This window comes from Photinus pyralis, unplaced genomic scaffold (assembly GCF_008802855.1).
Source record: "Photinus pyralis isolate 1611_PpyrPB1 unplaced genomic scaffold, Ppyr1.3 Ppyr1.4_LG3a, whole genome shotgun sequence".
In the NCBI taxonomy this organism is placed as follows: Eukaryota; Metazoa; Arthropoda; class Insecta; order Coleoptera; family Lampyridae; genus Photinus; species Photinus pyralis.
In genome coordinates, this window is record NW_022170509.1 from 5,915,189 (window position 1) to 5,933,921 (window position 18,733).

The following is an 18,733-nucleotide window of genomic DNA, read 5'->3' on the forward strand; positions in this document are numbered from 1 at the left end:
TCAGTCAAAAATGAATTCATACTTGACAGCTCTTCCACTCAACCTAAAACAATTGATGCATTTTTTGCAACCGCGTGTATTTCGATTAAGAAAAACAAACAAAGTGTGCCAAAAACATACTGAGAATCCGTCGTAATTCCGTTGTTAGCGGTTTATTATTTTATTGAATACCAAAATTTGTTTCGTGAAAATAAGAAATAGTGTTTGATTATTAAGTGCTATGCATCTATTTTGTTACTGAAACAAAACTAAATACATACAAAATTTTAAAATAGTAATATACAACTTACGTTATTAATCGACGCAAAAACTGGATAGTGGCATGGAAAACATTCCATATAAGATAATCCTGTATTGGGTGCTGTGCATTCACATATTTGGCATTTCTTGGGCGTTGCGGAATGGGCTACTCTTTTAGCAAACACGGCGGCAAATCGTTTTATTGCATTCTTTTTATCTGCTTCCAACTTCTTTGCCGTAAATATAGACCCTAAAACCAATACATCAAATTAGGTATATACAATTGGTTTCATTAACAAAATGTCAGAGCCTAAATAACATTCCTTCGTAATTGATTATATGAATCCGAAGGTTGTGCTCTTCATCTACGAATACCTTTCGCAATATTTCAAGTGATATAAAATACGCTGTGTGAATATGAACAATTTTAAGAATTTTTTTGGAAATTTTCAAAGGAACAATTGCACTAAAATTTATCCATCAATTTTCGAAAAAAAGTCCTCTTTGTTCCGTAAATTGGCGAAGAGGTTCCCTAAAGTAAAAGCTTACAGCAATTTGTGTGCTCAATTAAAAACGTCCTGAAAATGTCCTTACGTTTATGAGTTTTGTTTTGTTTTGTTTTTATATTTTCCCATTAGAGATTGGCTGTATGACCAACGGCCGAAACCAAAAAAAAACTAAAAGCACAATCAATATGTCGCTCTCATTCGTACAAAAATCTGAACGCGCATTCCTGTTGAGGGCCCAGAACAAGAGAGGGATAATAAATTATTAAAAAAATTATTAAAATATGTGGGACAGTGGCCTCCAATTTTAGTATTCTCCCATTCGCGAACCGTAAAAAAATCTAGTTTCTCCACAATTAATAAATCACGATTTTCTATGTTGATCCCGAATAATTCGCGTTCGTTTGTTTGTGCTGGAGTGTTATCGAAATGTTGAAGTTGATTTTGGATACTTTGAAATTCTTTCCAACAGTTTTCAAAGTTTTGAGGCGATATTTAGCCTGAGTTTTACTACTCTCATTGTTAGTAGTTTGCATGAAATTTTTAAAGCGCGCAACGTTCCCTTTAATGTGACCGCGTTCCCTGACCGGAGTGGCTAATTCCATTTCACTACCAAACGCCATGTCCCTTAATATGCAAATGAAGTAGAAGATACTGTTCGGTTAAAATACCTTTGCACAGATTAAAGGATGTAGGTATCCTTTAATGACATAGGGATAGAACCAATAACGACTGTCTTTGTTGGATTTTGACAAAATGTCCAGTGAAGTCTGCATTATTTCGACGTAACTGCGCTGGAGTATTTGATATGGATGTTGAGTACACGTCGACACTACTTGACTTATCGTGAAATTAATCCGGCTCGAAGGACCAATGTTTCGGGAGAGAAGTAAAATGGCAAAGAGCTTAACATGTAATTCTTCTTGCTTAAAGGCGTATTCCCGTCATTCTGCAGTCAGTCGAGGAACTATGTCTCACTATTTCATTCTGTTGTCTTAGGTCTGAAGCCTCTTGATGTTGAACAGTGACACACACCCAATTAATTGAAATAAACACACGTAAACTTTTTATTCACTAGGCGCGTTAGATGTATGAAATCTCCGACTGTGACATTGTCAAAGCATTCTATTTCAAAAATATAGGAAGCAAATTAAATTCTGGGTATTAAAACACTTTAAACATACTACTATGAATTAATTAATAACAGAGCTACAGAATATTAAATATTCCCGGAAACATACCCTCGACAGAAAATGTGTCTGAAAGGATCAATAACATATGAAAATTAATTAAAACTACAAATAAGGATGTAATAACGCTCATCTGGTACAAAAAGTAATAATAAAAAAAATTGTTTCATCTCTCAGCTTCATGTTCACTAAAATTAATAACTGCAATAAATTGCAGATTTTTGTCCGGATTGAGAGCAGCATATTGATTGTGCTTTTAGATAGTTTTCGTAAGTTATTGTATCTTTTCCGTATTTTTTGCTGAGGATATTGGTGATTTACATTGAAACTTTAAGGCTTTATAACTCTCTTAGAAAGTGATTATTTTATGTATTAAAGTTGCACGTGCAAACATTTCCTTTTAAAATATATGTATATACTTGCTACTTTAAGGAAAATTGACAGATCATAGATCGACCGGGAAAGCACTTATAGGGTATAACGCTTTTGTATCCTGTTGAATGCGTACTGCCAATTTTACAGGAGAAGCCAAGTATACGCTTGAACCATCCCATTATCAAAAACCGAATGATTCAAAAGAGCACAAAATGCGTAATGGAGCGTCAAATTTAGACAATAAGAGCACTAATTTTGTTGGCAAAAAATACTACAAAAATGAGCACAGCATTATTGTATTCATAAATTCAATATTTGGAAATCAATGTTCTAACACCATTAATCTATTACCCTTACCAGAAAGGCAAATTCTGAATTGCTATTGAATCTACCCATTAGTAACAAATTCAAATCGTCAATAAGTAATAATATAATTGTGGAGGTGTAGAATTTGGGGTAATTGTTATTACTGTAAGCACAACCTACAGAAATGCATTTATTACCATTAATTTTACGTATTCCACCATTGTATGTATTATTTTCTGCCTAATTAAGCGTGGAATTAGGCTGTTAATTCTGTTAATTATTTGCAAATTCTCGCGACGTGCTCGATAATCTATACAATAGCACTTCCACTCCAAAGCCAATTACAATGTGTTCTCATCTGAATCGTGACTGAAGTTGAACTTTATACACTCTATACGCACCGTGTGAGGAAAAAGTTAGAAGTTATTCCTGATATATCATATCTCTTTGAAAAAACCAGTATAAACATTAAAACTTTAACTTACCGTTAGTATCCCTAGCAAAAGACATGCAAACCCCTAAGGTTGATTTAGGTTTTCGCACTTGTCCTAGTAAATCACTATCCCCCTTAAGCTCCCTTACATCGTTCTTCGTAAAAGCGCGAGTTCCATCCATGCCTATATAAAAAAGAAACATGTCCGTAAATAATGATCAATATCCGAATCATCAAAAATAAAAAGCAAATTGGATAAAATTTTCATTATCCAGCGGCGAAATTTGAATCTGGCTATCCCAGATTCAAATTTCGTTGCTGGATAATGAAAATTTTATACAAACTGAACTGATATCGAAAACGTTTCGAAAGGTTTTAATTTAGAATTGCTCATCCGTTAAATTGAGAGAATCGGCAATCGAAATTAACTTATTTTCCCTCGATTGTGTAGTTTCTCCAAGGAAAGAAACAACATGTACGAAACCTACCGAAAAAGATTTTATTTACTCGCGACTTTTGGAATCGAAATTCCTCGTTCATCAATATATGTAGCGTGATGTCGTTTTCTATCAGCAATTGGTGCAAAATAGCGTAGTCCAACTAAAAGAAGCGAGCAATTAACAACGACTTACTAAATTTCGTTTACGTTAACGTACCTTCATAGAAGATTCGAGACAATCCGAGCAAGGCAACAAAATAAATGTCTTGGAAACTCCTGGGCGAAATACTAACTTTGTCGCGAACACAATTCCAGCAAAAATGTCGTCACTTCCATTACCTACAGGCAATATGGAGAGATATACACAGATTTAAATTAACATACCGGTTGGAATGTTTTTAAAATATGGCTTGATAGAACGATAATCTGCAAAATGGTTTCCATCAATAGCAATGCTTCGGGGTAAATTAAAAACTCCATTTCCACCAAATGTTACAACAGAATACCTGTAACAGCAATGTCTGTAAACTTTGTGGATACCTACCTTGTTACCCACCTGTTATCTGTGATGTTCATTTCGAAAAGCTCTTTATGGATGAGATCGATCAGTATGTCCATATTACGTTTAGATTTCAAATCCTTGTTACACATCTTTGCCTCCACAATGAAAACGACGTCGGTTGATCTGGGAACTGCATCACCCTCAAAACGAATAAATTCTCCCTCCGGCACCGTCGTTCCATTTAGTAAATTGCATCTAGAATACATAACCATACATAATTTCCTTGCAAAAAGATCAAATCGCGCGACTTTTTACGGAGACAAAGTTTTTCTTGCTGTTATAAATAGGGCAGGCGTCAGAGATGCAAAAATTCCTAAGGGAACTTTTTTCGGCTGTTGCTTCTTTTTATTTTCAACAAGCGGAAATATAGAAAATGTTTCCGTAAATTCGACATATTGTTTTCACAATTTGTAAATATTCACAACGAAGATTTATTTACAATTCCGGGTTATACGGCAATTCGAAATTTTAAAATTAGGGGGGTATTTAAATAAGCGAAAGCCATCTTATTTTTCAAAAATTTCGTTTGAATTAACTTTTGTGGATGTAAACAGTACCACGAGATACGCGAATAAATGATATGAATTGCGGAACCAAATGCGACAATATTAACAATTGAGTCAACGTAAAGTGAAAACTTTTCCATTATCAATGAGCGCTCAAATAAGCAGCGCATTGTTATAAATTTGTCGCGTTTGTTATGAGTGAAGTTTCAAGATTGCGACGACAATCATGACTTTGGTGGATTTTCCTGGTTTCCATTGTTCGACATCGCTATGTTAGGGGTGTCTATTTCTGATTAAAAAGATCGGTACGATATTTTCATGGAATGGTTTTTGATCAGTTGAAATTTCAAGTATCTGGCCAGCAGCAAAATTTTTATTTTAGTTAGGATTAGGTTTTTTCTCTCATTTTAGAGATTTGTAGGAATATGTTTGAATTTAATGTCTACTCGCGTAATAAATATATTTTGTTTTTGTAACAATTTCGTGCCAGTTATTGCTTCTATACAAATGGAATAATAGACACCGCAATGTGAAAGTTTCGTAATTGCTTCAAAATATACTGCGATATGTAAGGTTCTGAATATAATATTAATGAGTTTATTTTTCCAAGTTTTTATTATGAAGTGCTCAGTTTTGGAGTAAACGTTGTGCCGTGAGGACGTGTGGTTAGTGGTGAGTGTTTCTGTAATCTAATCTCAACACCCAAAAAGCTCCTGAATAAACCCCATGAGCTAGCAACGCTCCATCCCAAATTGAAACAGGTAAAGCCACCACTGGAAATGGCTATTAGCTCCTTTCATCAGCAATCGATCAATTATCATTCGATCCTAAAAATAAACGCCAGCTATCAGAAACCGGAACAGAGGCGTCTCCGGAGATTATCGACCCAAAAACCAAAAAAATGGAAGAAAAGTGTAAAAAATCAACAAAAAAAACCAAAAATTTTACACAAACCAAGGAAAGGAAATAAGCAACAAAGAAATGGTAACACCCAATAGAAAAAAACACAATATGAAATTTAAAATTCTGCAGGTACATCTTTCGTAAAAATGAATCTGAAGACACTTCTTGTGAAATGGAGTAGCCTGGTCATTCTTTGAATGCTGAACGTCAATTACCTGAGGAATTCAGTGATGACGAGGAGGAGCTTGAAGAACAGGAACAATTTGAGAATGATGAAGATCCAGTTCTCCAAATGACGAAAAAGGTAGAATTAGAGTAAAACATATTATGAATCCTGAGTGAACTAATTAATTTCGAATAAAAAAATTATCAAAATCCTTGTGTGAGATCGAACGGACTTCAGTTAATTTTTGTGTGGCAGATCAATGTTCTATTGTCCACAATTCACGTTTGAAGTTTTCACTGCACCAACAGTTCACTGCACCATCAGTAAGAGCTTGTCGGAGACTACCACATTCTCTTTATCGGTATCCAGTTCTGACGCCCCTACAGTCATATAAATGCGCTCGTGAATTTCGCTAAAATCCCTCAACAAAATACTATTACATTTTTGGGGCTGGCGCTTCGAGGCTGCGAACAAAACCTTAAACCGCGTGACAAAATTCGCAGCCGAGGGTAACTTGTGGGCGCCCGAAGTCGACTACTCCTCCAAGGCACGCGCTTTGCAAAAGGTGATTTATTTCGCCCCTCGGAAAAAAAAAACATTCCGTAGCAAGAGTACGTATGCGTTTTTATAAGATTTTTGCCGGAAAAACCAATATTTTTTATATTGAAAAAATTTGTAGTTACTTGAATCATAAAAAAACTACATTTCAACCAAGTCTCGTTAAAAGAAAATAATTTTTGCGGAAATAAAACAAAAAACACGGTTTTCCACGAGTTTGTTGGTTATGTAAGAAAGTGGCTGAAAAGAAAGTTGTAGAGTTCTTCACGATCTACAACTTTGCCATTGAACACTTTTGCCTCTGATCTTCAACGGAAATTGCCTTCATACGATTTTCACCCCTATTCATATTCATCCTCCCTAAAAATTTAGTCCCACTCCCCTGCTCACGTATTAACTTTCAAAGAGTAAATTTTTTTTTCGTCTGTATGTATGTTGGCAATTTTCCGAGGTAACGGCTCGACGGATTCGGTTCAAATTTTGGATATGCCTATTAGGCATACGGAAACGGAAAATAACGGTCCGTGTTAAACTAACAATTTTGGAGCGCCGCAACGGCATCGAACTATTTTTTTCAAAATGCAAGCTACAACTTTTATTAGGGTATTCCAAATACCTTATTTTTCTGTGTACAACCTACAAAACTTATGCCAGGTTTTATTACAAAAAAACTGAGAAAAAAATTTTTTTTCGCCAAAACTAAATTAATTCCGATTAGGAATTACAATTATTAATTATGTATATGATGCCTTGTAACGTTAAAATTAAAAAAACATACACAAACATGAGCAAAAATTAAAAAAAAGTCTCTTTTTCAACGAAGCATTGTCACGAAGTTACTGTTTTAAGGGAAACAATTGCAGAACAATTTCGCGATTTGGGACTTTATGCACTTTTTAAAAGATCGTTAAACAGTTTTCGCACGCTTGATGGATCGCAAGATCGCAAAGGGAAAATGCGTTGAGTACTGTGTTAACAAAAAGATGCACAAAACACTAGAAGCAATCCAACACAAAGCAATTTTCAATTAAGTACCTACCAATAAAAAATTAACCGGAATCAATAAATAATCGTTTACCTTGAATTCTGTAAGAGGTCAACCAAGATTTTCCTGTGAGAATTTAATGTTTCAGGGACGCATCCCTATACGACAGTTGACTAATGGCCGTTTGCACCGACGAATTTAAGCCGAGCTTAGCTTAAGCGTAGCTTGAAATCCACGGCAACGATTATTGAGACAATGGTTGCCATAGATTTTAAGCTACGCTTAAGCTTAGCTCCACTTAAATTTGTCGGTACAAACGGCCATAAATCCTGAGAGAGGCAGCGACGCCAGGCATATTTCAAAGTATCAAGTAATAAAACGGCAGATACAGCAAATTAATATGAAATTATGGATTCTACAGGCCACATTCTATAAGGAAATTTTTTTTCCGGGTCGATCTGAGACAATTTTTTTTTCGGGCCTCAAAAAAAGGCAGTGTATAACCTTCCTTTTTTACCAAAAATCGACTCCACCAAAATTTCTCGGGAAAACACTTTTTCTTATTAATTTTGGTGCGTAGAATCCAAAACAATTCGTACTTTTTCGATCAGACTTCTCAAAAAAAAGTTATAGACTAGAAACCAATTTCGAAAGAAAATTCAAAGGGCTGTAACTTTTGAACTAGTAGCCCAATCTTGGAACTGTTTGAAAATATGGATTCTACAGGCCACATTCTATAAGGAAATTTTTTCCGGGTCGATCGGAGACAATTTTTTTTGCGGGCCTCAAAAAAAGGCAGTGTATAACCTTCCTTTTTTAACAAAAATCGACTCCACCAAAATTTCTCGGGAAAACACTTTTTCTTATTAATTTTGGTGCGTAGAATCCAAAACAATTCGTACTTTTTCGATCAGACTTCTCAATGTTGGCAGTGTATATTAGGCATAAAGGATCTAAGACTGTCAAAAAGTTTTTTTTGGTTAAATATTTGCTTTGAGCTAGGAAGCTGGTCTGTTGAGAATTTGGCAAGTGGTTTTAACGGTACAATATTTGTCGACTATAGTATTTTGATTGCACTTAAACGTTCTATAATTATAATACAAATCCAAAAGCTTAGAATTCTAAGTCCCACAAGCCAGCAGAGCCATTTTAGAAAAATGAAGGACGAAATACATCAGAATTATAGGCTGATTATATAGGCCCTTTTTGGACACTTGAACAAATTTTCAGGCGGCATCCTTTAAAGAAAAAAACTATGGCTCTGCAGGCTAAGAAAAGCTAGCTGACCACTTGTGAGATTTGTTCGAAGGCGAAAAATTCAGATCACAAAATTATAGGCTATTTATAGGCCTTTTTTAGACACTACAACAAATTTTCAGGCGGCATCCTTTAAACAAAAAAAACTATCATCCAGATCAGTTTGATTTTGCCCCTCTCGGAGATGTAGTGGATAAATAAAAATTATTTATTTATTGTCTATTTATTGTCCCTCTCTTGTTCTGGGCCCTCAACGGGCTTTCGCCCAATTAATATATTTATTTAAACTCTAACTTATACTTCAAAAATCCGATACAACTGAATACCAAACAATCCTCCAGATCTTCACACATACATCATTTTTACAATACACCCTAAAAGGGGTTGATTCTGTCCCACCTGATCAGCATAGCTTGTAACACAAATTTTTTGAAATGGCATTAGTTTTACTTTTATTTGAGGTGCCTGCATACAACATTTCATTTAAATACCTTAACAAATAAAAGAAAACCGACTGCGCATGCGCAAAACAAATTTTTTGATTTGGCATTAGTTTCACTTTTATTGGAGGTGCCTAGATACAGAATTTCATTTAAATATATTAACAAATAAAAAATTAGGATTGCGCAAATACAAAAGTTGTTATGCGCATGCGCAGTATTTGTTTGCATCTGCATAGTTGCCTGAAGTTTAAGAATATTTACTAACACAGAAAACCGGACATTCATATGTTCTTTGTAACAAGAGTTAGAAACCCTTTTTGGAGGTTTGCGCAGTTTTTGGTCTGTAACTATTTGGCCCGTTGGTCTACGTAGCCGAAAAACAATTGTGAACTTTGTTATATCCTGAAGAACATGTGTATATCAATTTTTAAAGCGATCGGACGTTTCTACACAAAGTTATCGTACACACTGACAGACAGACGGACAGACAAAACTATAAACGAATTATAAACGATCTCGAGGTTCGTTAATAATATAATGAGACGAATAATTTTAATGTTTTTTTGTACTTCTTTCCAATTCAGGAATATCGTTTCAACTTTTCTTCTTCTATAATACAAGAGAAGATGCATAGACAACTCAGACACTTTTAACATTACTTTTTTTAAAACCTGAAACACAACAACTTGCTATATATTTGATTTATTAGTAAAAGAAAATTCAAATTTCAAATACCTACTTGACAGATGTCTCCAAACAGGTGGAACAATCCCTAACATTAAAGTTACTAAAATCTGGTAACTTCCGCAATTTTTGGGCAAAAAACATGCGTTCTCTCTCTAACACACGGGCCCAATGGATTGCGGTACTTTCTATATTTAGTGACTATGCCTATAAATAGCCTATAATTTTGTGATCTGAATTTTTCGCCTTCGAAGCAAATCTCACAAGTGGTCAGCTAGCTTCGTCTTTAGCCAGCAGAGCCATAGTTTTTTTCTTTAAAGGATGCCGCCTGAAAATTTGTTCAAGTGTCCAAAAAGGGCCTATAATTCTGATGTATTTCGTCCTTCATTTTTCTAAAATGGCTCTGCTGGCTTGTGGGACCTTAGAATTCTTTTTGTTGAGTTGACTTACTGCCGGAATTATTGTTTCAAGTACCTCTTTAGCACACGTGTACCAATCAAATTACGGGGCCCATAAAAAAATGTATCTGATTTTAAACCGGTCACCGATGTTTCACACTATTTTAATATTGTCTATTGCACTTGCAATTAGACTAGCTATTTGTGTGTATTGTCTTTTAGTTGAAGACTTCATCATAATGATTTTTCACACCTATTTGCTGTCAGTTTCGTTCCAGGCGTTCCACTTTGCATTTTTGCATACAGCTATAACATCAAATAGTGCTGTGCTCACAAGGACCGCAAAGCAAAAAAAAGTTTCCCTACGAAGCTTCGATCGCTGACGCCTGGACTAAAAGTCGAACCGTTTAATATAAAACTTACTTAACGCACGCTTCCGGTATACGTAAAGGAGTATTTTCAACCGCACAGAGATTCATGTAAGCTATAGCGGATGTGCAGGTTTCTTTCTCGGAAGAACTGTCGAGGCACATACTGAGGAACGGTGCATTAGACACTCTAGGGAAGCATGCGACAAAAGGGGACACTTTACTACGGAAAAAGACATCGCAAAGGGCTTTTACTCCTTCGGGTGGATTATGTTTTTGCATGGATGGCTTTATGCGCGGTGAACAAGTTTTATCTAACGTCCAAGATCGCGCAAAACTATCGATGTCTTTACTTTCAACTTTTTTACCACTTGACGTAAATAAATCGTCTGAAGGTTCATTGTTCATTGTTCCCCAAAGACCGGCTGTCTTCCCGAAATACCATCCTACGGGAGACCGTAAAATCAATTATCGATTCGCCCTGCGTGACTTGTTTAACTTACCTGAAAGTTCCAATACACAAACGTCAAATTTCATATTACATTGTAAAACAAATCCCGACGCGCTATCCACAGTGACAATTCCATACTCTTGGTAAAGGAAAAGATCCTCGACCTGCATTGGCAAGCGTGAAACGGTCGAGTCGGCGATTTTGACAACCTAAATTGAATTTCTCATAAAAAATATCGTCGCATTTTATACTTACGTCTTCTCCTACGTTAATTTTAATTACGGTGTGATTTACAATTAGTGTCAATTCGTTATTGTTTTTACGTGTGGCATCGTAGGACATCGCAATTGTAAAGTTGCGATCGGTGAAATCCGCCGCTAATAAGTAAGTACAGCTACCTTGAAAATTGTAATATGTGCGATCAAATGTAACGTAATATTTCGATCCAGCAAGCATGGCTTGAGCTTTAAACGGTGGAAACCAATCGCTCGAGTCAGTGTACGGTTTGTAATCGTAATAAAAATTCCAGAAGTTAGTCTTGGATGTAGTAAAATAATTTTGCAGATCATTAATTGCCTTATATTCGGGTATTTCCTATAAAAGAGAGTTGGGTGAACTTTCGTCCTGTTGTGGAAACTGTAAATTGTGCTCAGCTGCTGATAAATCACCGTTCCTGGGTACGGATAAGAACCGTTAAGTGAGCGCCGTCGAAAATTGACAGTTTCCAGTAGTGCAGTCTCTAAGGAAACATAAGCTTTACCTGAAATTTTGGAGTTTCATTGAAAGCGTGCCACGATATTGGCAATTTTTGTTCAAGGTACACAAGTCCTTCACTGGGGTCGAAAATGAATTTCGTTTTTGCTGTACGCCGCCTGAAGCGTACGCAAGAAAAATAAATCTTGATGACAGATAGAGTAATACTTACCGGTTTTCGGTTTCTAACGCCGTTTGACTGAAATCCATTAATTTGCTGTAAACAACCCCTACATATCTTTCAATTTTTGTTTTTATACTGAAATAGTTCGCTAGCCATACGACATTTTCATAAATTTCGTCGCACTTCTCAATTATATAATCCATATAGGGCACTCTTCTCAACGCCATTATCTCGTGGCTAATTTCAGCGAAAATCTCACTAAATTCGTTACTGAATGGTAACACTTTCACGTATCTTTCGTTAACGAAAGTCCAAATAACTGATGTGTATTTATATATAGTGGATAGGGTATTATTTCCCGATATATCCTGATAGAATTTGTCCATATCGTGAGTCAGCTTAGCGAACTTTCCAAAGTAAGGAGACTCCACCATTTCATTTGGCCGAAGGTTTATAAACTCTAAATTAAAAATTAAAATTAAAAGTTTGTCGCTGAACATGCTAGATCAATTTCTCGTTGAACTCATCAAATATGAAAGGGACATGTCGGTCCCGTTTCCCTCACTTTTCGGAATAGTTTCATTAAAAACTGCACAAGGTTACTGTACTGTACAGTACAGATCATTTCACAGCCACGCAATTCGTTCATGTAGCGTTTTCATGGTTAAACAGATCTCGTAATTGGAATAGTCTACGAACCACCAAACCGTTTTCCACAAAACTATAACATCATCCCTTAAATATGTTTGAATATTTCAATCTACTCCAACAAGGCTACAATTTTAATATGTCGTAATTTACATGTTTTAGTGTAAACAAAATTGACAACATATTTTGAGGGTTGCAAGTATGTTCCAGACAATAGCAAAGTTGTCGTCGGGATAGTAAATCATAACCTACCCCCACAAGGCTCAAATTTTAAGGGGACCTTCTTTCAATTATTTAAAAAGTGTTCAGATTCTAGCGATTGCAGGTATCTGCCAGACGACTATAATATAATAGCCATGACGCTCGAAGGGGATGCGAGCGCTTTGTACAAGTTCTAATGTTAGAAAGAGAGAATTTCTACCCTGTCGTCCGCTGAAACATTAGTATATCCTCGTACTGAAGGGGCCGCTTTAATAGGTACTAAAACAGTATCGAAATCTAGTATCTACAAATAAACCATTTTCACATCATACCTATTTCAAGCAACTGCCTCAACTGTGGCCAGGAGCATCCAAAATAATGTAAGGATTGCCTGTAAGTGCTGTAATAAAAATGGGCATTTGACAAATATCGGCTAAAAATATGAGCTTAAAATCAGTTGGCAGTATTTTTGTTAATATTAACGCTTGTAGCTCACAAACCCTTATCCCAATAATGGTGGAAGTTAAAATTGGCAACAAAATTATAGGAGGTTTTGCCTCCCAGCCTGACACGGAAGCGCAAGCTTCAGTCGCGGGGGTAAATTTGCTCAAATGGATTCAACAACGACACCAATTTGACATCTACCCCTTAACAATGAACCAAACCACAGTTTCCAATCAAGAAGAGAAACTTAATTGGATTAACAGCCTTCCAGATAACCCTTCCCGCAGAACAATTTGTGGTTCAATGGTAGAGCGTTGGGCTATAAAGCCGGAGGTCGGGTGTTCAAACCTGGACTGAGATAAGAATTTTTCATCTGTGACAGAGATGGGAATTTCCTTAGCCCAGTTTCGAGCACAGCTCGGAATGTTCCCTTTGCTGTTCGAGATACAGTAAAAACTGAATTGGACAAATTGGTGAATTGTTAGTTCTAAAAAAATAACGGTTTGGTTCTGTTCTAGTCTTTTAGAAAGTAGACATTCAAAAAATTCATTATAACACCGTGATTTGATAATCAAATAGGTGTGAAAAAGAAGTAAAAAGTCATAAATATGAATGAACGTGACGTATCGTCAGTGTACCTAGCTAATTTACAGCGAAAAGGGGAATAAGCAAGGAAGAGAGACATATGTATTTAAACTTAATTTATTAATAAAAAACAGAAAAAATGCACAACTTATGCAAAAAATTATGTATAGAGTAGTGTTTTTTATTTTTAGTTTCTAAAATCTCGCTCTTCTCTTCATTATTTACATTTACAGTAGTGGCTAAATTACCGCCACCACCCCCCGTACTGCCTTCAATTTCGATATCTTATTACAAATTTATAATCTAATCTACTCATGACAACCATAGAATAATAATTTATCTATTTTCAGGACGTGTTTGCCGGCACGTCCTTTAACTTCCAATAACTTGTTATAAGAACCGTAAAAAAAACCGAAAAGAACCGAAAAAAAAAATATAATAAGTTGCCATTTCTGAAGAAATAACGGTTTCGGTTTGGTTTTCGGTCCTGAAAACAATATCGGTTTTTGGTTATTTTTGGGTTCGGGCCAGGTCTCTGCTCGGAAGTTGATTTTTCGGGCTATAAGATCAAGCCCGGATCAATCTTCAAACTCACAGAGATCCTATACATAGTTACTGGTAATTGGATACATTCCTTTCGAGGGGCAATAGAATAGAGGTTAGGAGTAGATTTAACCCTAATATGCATTATAAAAAACTCAATAGGTTTTGAGATATTCTAGTTTTTAGTTTTTCTTAAGAAAGATATAGTAAAATTTAATTTTCAAAAATTTTAGTTAACTTTTTGTAACTTTTTTGCTGGAATACTTGTCCAACACTATGGCATTTCGTTTGGAATAAAAAATATCCGGAAACATGTTGGATAGTTTGAAAATTTCAAAGAAAAACTTGGGAAAAATAATTTTTTTTAATCTCATGTGGAAATCTGGGAACGTTATCACGAAAAATTACCAATACAACAAATATTAAGGGATGATGCCGGCCAGAACGGTACTTTCTTAATTGACTGATAATAAAACCTCGCATTTAAAAATTTTTTTGCTTTGTGGGAAACGGGTTGGTCGGATGGTTCGCGACCGCTTCCACTAGAAGAACTACAATGAAACTTCTATCTGTAGCCATTGCTCACATTAGTGTCAGTGGAACATTTATAGTCCAGTCAACCTGTGTTTTTAGTGGGAAAAAAATAGTATAAAGCTAATTTTTCCCCATCGACTACTACCATTTAGACAAGTGTTTAGCCAAAAGTCCCCGCCTCTATCCCTCTTGCTTCCCCCCTGTGCCCCCCTAAACATGAAAAGTGTAGGGGTTTCGTAAATCGCGTTTCTCTCGGTTACTAAACAACATATCGGATTGCAATTTGTTTTATTCTCTTTGCTATAACATTGTCTACAAATAAGTTTCAGTCGACTTTCGTCGTAACTTTTACCGTTTGTTTGTAATTCGTATGAAAAAGTAAAAAGTGGTATATTTTTCGGCACGTAATTTTACTTTTTGTCGCAGAAATTTTCAAGCAGACATTTTATCAAAAAATGTTACCAACAAAAGTTGTAGCTCCCATTATTACCTTTAAAATGATATGAAATAGTACTTACTTTGTTGAAGAGCCTGCGAGATTCAGCCGGTGTAATGCAGAATGCGTACCCAGTAGGCCAGTAAATGAACGTGGAATACGGCGATACTGTGAATTTTCCGCGTCTCCACCGAATCGCATGAAAATTTGGATTTAGGTTCTACTTACCCTCCACTTCAAAGTAGAACTTGAGCCCAGGATTGCTTCTACTTGGGGGGTGAATGCCACCCCTTCTCGGGGAGGGGGGGGGGAGATACTTTCAAAATAAGTCCGAAAATTTATAAATTAAGTAATTCTAAGCAACTTTTGTTCTATAGAGTTGTTCCACTAAGTCAATAGTATTCGAGTTATTTGCGAGTGAAAAATGTTCATTTTTCAACCAAAAAAACCACGTTTTCAGACGTTTTTTCGCAAATTACTCTAAAAGTAAGTATTGTATCGAAAAAAGTATTCTTAGAAAAAATATAGCTTATAAAAAAACAAACAAAATGGTCTAACATGAATTCTGTAGACCCAGTAGAAGCAAAGTTGTAGCTCATGAAAAGTAGGTTCTCATTCGTCAAATTCCAAATCGAGTACTTCAACGTGAAATAACCAAAAAATGAAGCACTTTTCGGGGAAAAGTTATGAATACTTTTTTAAAGTGTTTGAAAAAACCTTTCTTTTTGTTTTCAAAAAAAGTTCCTAGCATCAAAGCTAAGTGAGTTACGCTCAAAATAAAGTTGGTCCTTTTTTTTTTGGGTAAACAAAATTGAAGAAATCACCCCCCTAATTAGCACCCCAATTGTAATTAAGCGTTACCGCTTTACAGTTTACTTTATTTATGTACTGTTTATATGATCTGTAAGTTTGATAAAAATAAATAAAATAAATAAAAAATAAGAAACTATATGGATGCACAAGGTCTGCATGTCTGAATGACAGTAGATATTCAATGTAACTTAAAGCTGTTGCAAAAATGTCATTAAAATCCAAATTTAACATGGCATCCCTCGCTCCAACATCTGGAGCCGCTGAACAACACGCTTATCGAGCATCTATCAAATTCAAAAATGGAATAATGGAGATAAGGAAATCAGCGCTACGGACTGGGGATGGATCATGCAGCAATGTAACTTTGGTTGAAGTCGATGAAAATGAAGAACTCGTCATGGAAGGTTAGGAATTCGGAAATGGTCAACACCAATTTATTTTTTAATGTGAATAATCTGAAAATATTTTTTACTTAAAATTAAGATACCGCAATTATTTTCTTCTAAAATAACATAAACAAAATATTACATGCATTTTATGCTATTTAAAATACGTTTTTTAGCTGTACCTATACAAGAACTTATTAATATTTGACACAAATTTAAAAAGGGTGGAATTTAGGTTTCACTGAGATTCGTTTGGTTTTGTTTAGAGAAAATGCAATAGTGTACTTTAAAGTTTAAAAAAAAACACTCACTATACAACAATATTAGCATTGCAACGCCGCGCCGCCGGGCCCACCTCGACGGAACCCGCCACGACTGGGTACGCATTCTGCATTACACCGGCTGAATCTCGCAGGCTCTTCAACAAAGTAAGTACTATTTCATATCATTTTAAAGGTAATAATGGGAGCTACAACTTTTGTAGGGAACATTTTTTGATAAAATGTCGGCGTGAAAATTTCTGCGACAAAAAGTAAAATTACGTGCCGAAAAATATACCACTTTTTACCTTTTCATACGAATTACAAACAAACGGTAAAAGTTACGACGAAAGTCAACTGAAACTTATTTGTAGACAATGTTATAGCAAAGAGAATAAAACAAATTGCAATCCGATATGTTGTTTAGTAATCGAGAGAGACGCGATTTACGAAACCCCTACACTTTCATGTTTAGGGGGGCACAGAGGGGGAAGCAAGAGGGGTAGGGGCGGGGACTTTTGGCTAAACACTTGTCTAAATGGTAGTAGTCGATGGGGAAAAAATTAGCTTTATACTATTTTTTTCCTTCAACTGGTGTTTTACGACACAGGTTGACTGGACTATTAAAATATTGTCACAGGCAAATGTATATTCCAAAAACAGTAAAAGTTTGTACTGTAAACGTGACAGCATCCTAAATTTTAACACAATTGCCAACGCAGGTACATCTTGTATCCAACAGACTTTCAGCGCTTGTGTAATTCGACACGCTCCAGAAATGAATTGTAATAAAATATGTTGCAATGTATATCTTGACACACCGAAGTAAAGAGCACTTCTAGAAATTTATTTCGTCGTTGCTCTAAGTCGGTTAAATGACAAAGATTACGAACACGTTGCAGAAAGGTGTATTCATAAATTGTATGAACTGTTTTCATACTTACCCAAAAAATCCCTAGACCCATTCCAGACAACTGTTTCCAAATAGTGGAGCAATTTTATAAAAGTGGGTTCAAGAGCCGCAAGCGTTTTGTACCAATTATTAATCAACATCGTATAGGTTTGTTTCCATAATTCTTCCATCCCACGAATGAAAGACACATGCAGTCCTTTCATGAAGCTATCGTAATGTTCAAGTAGCTTTGAAAGGGCGTCAGATACGTATTCTAAAGTGTTCCCTTGCGCTATTCCATTAATAAAGTAGAGCGTTTTTTTGTAATAAGTTTTTAGCTAAAAGAATACTAGTAACAATCTTACCAAGGATACGCGGTACATACCGTCTGTATAACCCACGATATGCGTTTCTGGAATTCTTCTTTAGAATCACCCATAACTTCCCAAAACTCATTAATGATTTGTGGAAGCCATTGTATCTGTGATTTCAGAGACAGTTCGTCGATAAGCTTTACGGCGAAGTCTACAATGTCTCTAATGTAAAACTCGTTAGACTCGTATGCCTCTTGGAGATACTCATTCAATTTTTTCATATCCTCTTCAACACCACTCAAATTACTACAAAAGGGATGTACACCGAAGACCTTGCCTTATGGTAGTAACTTACTCTAAGTCATCTAAAAGTTGCGCAAGTGAGGGTTTGGAGTCTTCATAGACATCTAAAATTGTATCGACAGTTTCTGCGTAAATATATTGTCTCCAGTAGTCAATATTTTCAGCTGCTTCATTGTACATGCCGACGGTCGTAGATCGGATGCTGTTCTAAAATAACTCATTCGTTAATTAAACTACACCAATATCCAAGAGGAGCGGTAACACTGTGTTTTGTGTAAGAAAACGAACGTTGAGGAATATCGGAATAAAAGTTACTTAAGACTAAAAAATAAAACGTACTAGGATTTCTTGTTGGAACCTTTGAAATAAATTAGTACAGAAATGAACTTCTTAAAGTTATCGAAAAGGTCTACACAGGCTCGTTCATAAAAAAACCGAAGGAAATACAATTCTGTTATATTATAAACGTTTCATAGACGTTACTTAAGGGATTATATGTGTAGATTAAGTGCCATTCAAACACAATAATTAGTTCCCGACCAACTCTAAATGGAAATGTGGTCCCTTTTCCCCAAAGCTCAATGCCATAGATCCATATGGGCTTTATTCTTGTTTTCGAGGGAGAGGCAGGACTTTCCGCCAAGCAACCAGTTCGCAGGTCTATTTCTTTTCTTCTTTTCAGTATACCGGGTGGTGACTTGAACAACGCACCATAGGATTTTCAATA

General features: G+C 35.7%; 1 protein-coding gene across 2 annotated transcripts in view; it reads right to left on the reverse strand.

Moving 5' to 3' along the window:
- LOC116165586 overlaps positions 1–18,733 on the reverse strand; it is a 59,925-nt gene that overhangs the window by 3,404 nt on the left and 37,788 nt on the right. For both annotated transcript variants that reach the window (XM_031480149.1, XM_031480148.1), the window contains 14 exons: positions 18,059–18,213; positions 17,775–18,009; positions 17,442–17,727; positions 11,696–12,107; positions 11,531–11,642; positions 11,026–11,364; positions 10,823–10,979; positions 10,375–10,765; positions 4,046–4,246; positions 3,874–3,995; positions 3,707–3,828; positions 3,539–3,650; positions 3,103–3,234; positions 291–490 (listed from right to left, as the gene is read on the reverse strand). In XM_031480149.1, coding sequence (XP_031336009.1) covers positions 291–490; positions 3,103–3,234; positions 3,539–3,650; positions 3,707–3,828; positions 3,874–3,995; positions 4,046–4,246; positions 10,375–10,765; positions 10,823–10,979; positions 11,026–11,364; positions 11,531–11,642; positions 11,696–12,107; positions 17,442–17,727; positions 17,775–18,009; positions 18,059–18,213 — 2,976 coding nt within the window. The remainder of the gene's footprint in view (positions 1–290; positions 491–3,102; positions 3,235–3,538; positions 3,651–3,706; positions 3,829–3,873; positions 3,996–4,045; positions 4,247–10,374; positions 10,766–10,822; positions 10,980–11,025; positions 11,365–11,530; positions 11,643–11,695; positions 12,108–17,441; positions 17,728–17,774; positions 18,010–18,058; positions 18,214–18,733) is intronic.